Raw genomic sequence first — 6283 nt, forward strand, 5'->3', positions numbered from 1 at the left:
AAGAAGAACAGCACGCTACCAGAAGGGAAGGGAAATAAAAAAATTAAAAACCCTACAATGCTTGGCAAGCATCTATCAAATGATTTTAATTTATTCAAGGTTATAATGGTACTTTACCCAAGGTTACCTAAGAATCAGAAACCTTGTTAATAAATAAGGCACAGTGAACATTTGTATGTGCAGACTTTTCCTAAAAATAAGTTTTCCTTTAGGGTGAATTCCCAGTAGAGACCGGGTCAAGGGGTGTGAATATCAAACCATTTACAATTACACCCCATATCAACATTATTGTACCAAATGTTCTTATTGTATCAAATGTTTGAGGACTGTCAACAAGCAATATCAATGACAGTCACAGCCCTAAAAGTAGGACCAGAAAATATTTCACGTAGCATCAAGTTCTGGGAAACATCCAGCTTAGCCCAGAGCAGGAGGAAGCAGCTCACGGATCACAAGGCTGAGTGTGGTGGCTCCAAGCTGAGCGCTGCTAAGCTGTTCGACCAACCAACTGGCTGTATCTTGGCTACTGAGACGGCAGGTTCTGGCTTAGAAAATCTGATATAGGTCCAACCCTCCACCCCAACTTAACACCTCTGAAGACGAAGTTCTTTCCTGCTTTCATGTACTCAGCGCCTTGCAGAGCAGCTAAGGGCCAACTAGGCCAGTGGAGGTGGACGTTAAATGGAAGCTCCAAGAGCTGAATGAGCACCTGTACATTGTAAAAGGAGAGCAGGGAGCACCGGCTGTCCACTCCGGGGCCTGAGTGAAGTGTCAGCAGGAAAAACCCTCTCAAGCCCCTTCTCTCCCACTAGAGAGCCCCTCAAGTGCAGTGTCATCACACAGGACACAGCACCCTGACACAGAGCAGGCATTTAACACCTGTTAAAGGACGCAAAGCAAGGCATCTTTTGAGCCATGTGGAAACAGGCATCCTTCTAGCGTTCTGTGCGGTGCACCTCACCTGCAGAGGCTGTGTGGCAGCGTGAGGGCTGCGGACACTGGAGGCGTACTTGTACGGTGCAACGGCCCGAGGAGCAGCAGCAGCCGCCGCGGTACGAGGTGCTAAGTTCTGCACAGCTGTGGGGACACCTTAGGAAGAGAACAAGTAAAATTAAAGCCCGTCAGTCTGGGCAAAGACCCGTCAAATCCCATCTTTCCCCATTCTGTGTGCATCCAATACCACCTCCAGACTGGCAGCTGTCAGTCAGCCCTTGCTGGGCGGCACCAGCCCCACCAAAGTCCATAGCCAAGCGGTCCGGGCACTCAGACCCTACAACAGACCAGCAAATGCACATCAGTGTTGGCAGCAGACGTCCAACTGGCCACGTCCCACGGAAGGAGAAATTCCAAAGCATGTTCACATAACACATCACACACGGGGCCTCTACTGCTACTTTCAAGGAACAGCCAACAGGTAGCATACAACTCTTTCCATCTCTCAGAATACAGGACACACTCTGAAAAAAAAGTTTCCTAACTCTCCCAACTCCACCCAAAAGAACACGCTGCCTCTGTAGTCATACAGCTAACAAACTTCTACACTTAACCTTTTTCACACAAGTCACCAATGAGCAAAGACTCTTCAAAGTAACCAGCGTTCCTAGCACTAATACTGTTGCCTGCCCCTGACATACTAAGCACACAGCTAAGATTACAGGACCAGGACTCGAACGTGAGTGCAACACTGACCGGCCCTGGGCAGAGCCCAGTCACCCTGACCCCCTCCTCCCCAGGCCACGCTTCTCAAGGCCAGTTTGCTCACCGACTCTCTGAGCGGTAGTAGGGAGGCCACGAGAGGCCGGAGCATTACCAGTTGGAGCCAGATGGCGAAGAGTTGGACGAGGCCCAGACTGGCGTATAGCACTTGGCATTCCTTGGAAGCCTGGTGAAAAGACATAAATGGCACATCACTGACGAATGCTGTGGACCAGAACCTAGGCTGCACCTCAGAAGGACAAGGAGAGGCAGGGGAGACCAGGGCAGGTACATCCTCGGTATCAAACCCCTGCTCCCCACCACCTACCTTGAGGTCTCCCACCTTGCTGCCAGCGTGGATTAGGCCTCATCTGTGCTAACTGGTTAGGTGTGTAATATGGAGGTCTTCCTTGAGCCTGTAAGAAAGGACACCCGAGCCCTTTTTATCTTAAGAACCTGGGTCCACACTAGATAAGTATCTCATCTCATCTCACTACCAGGCTTTGGCTAATTGTTTGGATAGAGGCACTCTCTTACTCAAAAGCTTGGGGGCAGGAGGGTCAGCTAATGGGGATCCCTTTACTCTATCCCTGCCACTGTGTGTGTGACCATGAGTAAGTCCTTCCTCGTTTTTCCTGAACCACCCTTACTCTGACATTCTAGAATTCTGACATCCCAAAACCCCTCTCCCCACTGCTGCAGACTACAGGAGCTGCTGTCAGTGGGCAGGTTCTGAAGAGCAGACCCACCTGTGGAACTGCTGGCACAAAGTAGCCGCCAGCTGCAGGCTGGAACTGATTTAAGATGGCATTGGCAGGGAGTGCTCTCATTCCGGCCACCCGCTGCATATACTGGTTGGTCAGGTGAGCCTTTCTCTCTTCCTTCCTCTGGGCCAGGGCAACATACAGCGGCTTGGAGCCCACGATGCGTCCATTCATCTCAGTGACTGCTTTGGTTGCCTCCTCAGGAGATGAGAAGCAGACAAAGCCAAACCCTTTGCTTCTCCCATCTTCCAACATTACCTACAAAAGGAGACCAGCTTCTTAAGAAAAAGGTGTTCTGGGTTGGGGCAGCTATTAGGAGCCAGAAAACCTGGGTTCTGCTGCACGAGTTACCATGTCTAGGAGAGGGGTTCTCAGCCCTGCCCCAGGATGTACCACAGACCAATTAAGTCACTGCTCTCTAAGGGTAGGACCTAAGCCTTTTCTTTGTTAGATCCCCAGGTTATTCTCAAGTTCCCAAACCTATGACACGACTAATGGTTAAACCAGGAAGCCAAAGATGTTTCCTGTTATCTAGCAGCACAGCTATACCTCTGGGAGCCCACAAAAGATATGGACGGTACTGTCAAGCAGTTTAATTGTAGGACTCACCTAAGACTTTGGGGAACAAAACTTTAATAGGCTCTTAGCACTCCCTGTAGGATATGTTTTTGAAATATCACATGTGGGCAGGAGTTAAAACCAATCGCTGCCACCATTAATTCAGTGGGAGTAACACAGCAGAAAAATTACCAGCTGGGAGACCGATAGTTGGAGTCTAGGCCCAGCTCTGCAATTTCTAATCACTTACTTGCCCTCTCCAAGCCTCACAAAAGCCTGGAATATATACTAAGGCAAACAGCTACAAAGCCACCTGTCCACTGGTCCAGGCGGTCTTTTCCCGCACACAGGTGGTTGTTCATAAATGGCTCTTGGCCTCACTTCAAAAGGTTATTTATTGCTTCCCCTGGCCTAGCTCTTCAGAAGCACTGGTAGCAACATGACCACGTGTACTTAGCACCGTTTTGTGTCTTAGCTCACTGATTGGATAGCCTCCTAAAGTGGAATACATGGGAGTAAAGATGTGTATCAACCCAACAACTCTCTACCAATGAGGTGGGCCAATGAGGAATGTGAAAATGGTGCCTGTGAAACGTAACAGTACAATATCCATCCTCAGGTAACCAGCGTTCTCTTGCTCAAGGACTCAAATTCCTTGACTTTTAAAAGGGGTTTCATACTCACCTGCTAACTCAGTTGATTTATCAAAGAAAATTAAGCAGATGATGCATACCCCAAAACATGGAAAAACACACTTCCTGCTCCTCTTCCCTCCTTCTTTATAAGGCCAGGATGGAAGTTCCCATACCAGCTCTAAAATCCTCAAAACACCTTCGCTCAGGGAGAAAGTGTGGCAGAGTTGTAGAGACAGGCCCCAAGGCAAATGGAAAACAGCCCGTCTGGATTTCCTCTGCTCTTACTGTAGCACCATCTGTCCCCACACTAGCACGAAGCAGCCAAGGATGGGAAAGATTCAGGTGCCCTGGGTCAGTCATCTCCACACGCCAGCGCTGGGAGGCAGCACAGAAACGACCTCGTCAACCGTCATTCTGCAGAGCACACGCTCTGACGGGTAACTGAATGCCAGGTTCATGTGGCAGCTACTCTCAGAAATGAACACAGTTCAGATCCTATTCCGTCAATGAAACGAACGTCAATAAACTGCTAAAACATGACAACTTCTGCTTTCAATCCCAGCGCCTCAGTGTGAAATACCTTAGCACTGGTGATGGATCCGAAAGGAGAAAACTCTTTCCTTAACTTCTCATCANCCAATAATCAAAAGAACCTCACAGATTCACTGAAATTCCTGGCTGCTAACAGAAGGTCTTGTAGAGCAGTTTCTCAATCTCAGTGCTTGCTGATATTTTGGCCCAGATAAATCTTGTTGGGACTGCCCTGTACAGTGTAGAATATTTGGCAGCTTCCCTGGCCTCTACCGCTAGATGCCAGTGACACATTTCCAGTAGTGAGAACTGAAAATGTCTCCAGACGTTGGCAAATGTCCTAAGGGGGCAGCCCTAGTTGAGAACCACTGGCTTTGAGGCTAGCTACTGTCTATAAGAACCCAAACCCCACCCTTCCAGGCCATCCTGTACTCAAAAGCTTCTACAGTTTGATGGATGGTTCTCTTTTTTAAATTCCAAATGACAGACCAAGGGGCCATGGCCATGGCTATGTCAAGTCAACCCCAACCTCCATACCAGCTCTGGCCCTTACCACGTGCCATTTCCCCTAGCCTCGGCTCACTTGGTTCTCTCTCCATCTGGAAGCACCTACCAGTCCTTGTCAGAGATCCTAGTTAAACTTTACTCACCCAATCCCCCGCAGACAAGGACCATGGACCCCAAGTCTAAAACTGGAACATACCCTGTAACTGTAGTCACAGGTGTGTCTGTTTCTCCCACTTTGACACCAAGGCCACTGTGTTCCCAGAGATAAGCAGTGGTTATACACACAGCTGACCTTACCAATCTCAAGCCAAACCAGGGAGATGCTCATAGAAATGAGGCTGTGAGATCTGATTATGATCTATCACTATAGATCTATCACTATTCCAGACCGAAAAGGTGACTCTTGAGAAAGTCTGCTTATAACCACCAGGAAAGGATGCTAAGACATGCGCAACCTCTAACCACATGCCCTTTACTGAGGAAACTTCTTTTTTGCTCCTTATAATTTACAATATGTACTCTCTTCTCTATATTAATTCATCTAGATGACAGAAAAAACCTGGGACAGCTTGCCCATGTTATCAGGTTAAATGGCTGAAACACAGCTCTACACAGTGTCCCTCATCTTTTAGGAAGATATTCACGAGTTAAAATGATTGCAGAGAACAAAAACAGCCAAACATACGGTTTTTCCTTGTCTAAGAGGTAGCAGCAGCAACAGCGCCCACCTTCTGGGCAGCTTCTTTCTTGGCATGATGAGCCTGTAGAACCGCCACAGCTTCATCCACCTGTGAGGAACCTCCAGGCAGTCAGTGACATCTAAGGAGAGCCCTTCCATCCCTCCCAGCTGCCCAGGCCCAGGGGCGGCTTCTCCTGGTGCTGACCGCTCTCCCAAATACCCACACACCACAACAGCCCCTTCTCTCTGCCAGACCCGGTGTCCAAGGCCACCGGTCATTCTCCCCAGTGGAGCGAGCTGACGTCGTGGGGTCTGGGGACCACCTGGCTCACCTTGGAGCGGAGAGACTCGGGGGACTCCAGCATGTGCAGCAGCTCAGAGTTGTCGATCTCCAGCAGCATTCCTGTAATCTTCCCAGCCAGGTTTGAATGCATGGTTTGGATGAGTGGGAACAAACGTTCTCCTGTGGGACGATTACTGAAGTAAAAACCAGGTCGAATCCCAGTAAATGGACACTGGTGTCCACGTCAGTACCAGGCTCCGGCCCCTCTTCTGCAAGCACGTGAGTCACTCACCCAGCATCTGCTTCTGTTCCTGGGGGGGTGCCGCAGCCAGCATGGAGGCGGTCAGGGGCTCTTGCCCCTGCACGTGGACTGCAGGCTGGGGTGCCTGGAAACCAGAAGAGGCAGCGGTTAGCACCAAGGAAGGGATGCTTGAGGGCGGTCAGGAGCCTGACGGTTCAACATGTGCAAGTCTCCTACGGGAAAGCGATGGAGGCAGCTGTCCTTGCTGCCCAGGACCTGCAGTCTTGAGCAACAGAGAAGGTAAGGCTAGGAACAGCGGTGTGGGCATAGATACACAGCCAACTATAAGAAGAACAGCACGCGGGGCCGGCCAAGTGGCGCGATGGTTAA

General features: G+C 49.7%; 2 protein-coding genes across 2 annotated transcripts in view; both read right to left on the minus strand.

Moving 5' to 3' along the window:
- Positions 1 to 39: 39 nt before the first annotated feature.
- Positions 40 to 6283, minus strand: part of PABPC4 (poly(A) binding protein cytoplasmic 4) — a 20110-nt gene continuing 13866 nt past the window's right edge. The window contains 7 exon segments of the mRNA XM_019660569.1: positions 40 to 1089; positions 1184 to 1270; positions 1811 to 1882; positions 2024 to 2111; positions 2445 to 2717; positions 4233 to 4330; positions 5056 to 5062. Coding sequence (XP_019516114.1) covers positions 836 to 1089; positions 1184 to 1270; positions 1811 to 1882; positions 2024 to 2111; positions 2445 to 2717; positions 4233 to 4330; positions 5056 to 5062 — 879 coding nt within the window. The 3' untranslated portion in view covers positions 40 to 835.
- LOC109392244 (polyadenylate-binding protein 4) lies at positions 4295 to 6231 on the minus strand. Its single transcript, XM_019660557.1, has 3 exons — positions 5945 to 6231; positions 5702 to 5832; positions 4295 to 5478 (listed from the first exon to the last, which is right to left on the minus strand). The coding sequence occupies exons 1-3, from the start codon at positions 5985 to 5987 to the stop codon at positions 5389 to 5391; spliced, it is 264 nt and encodes an 87-aa protein (XP_019516102.1). The 5' UTR covers positions 5988 to 6231; the 3' UTR covers positions 4295 to 5388.

Source organism: Hipposideros armiger, unplaced genomic scaffold (assembly GCF_001890085.2).
Source record: "Hipposideros armiger isolate ML-2016 unplaced genomic scaffold, ASM189008v1 scaffold_10, whole genome shotgun sequence".
Taxonomy (NCBI): domain Eukaryota; kingdom Metazoa; phylum Chordata; class Mammalia; order Chiroptera; family Hipposideridae; genus Hipposideros; species Hipposideros armiger.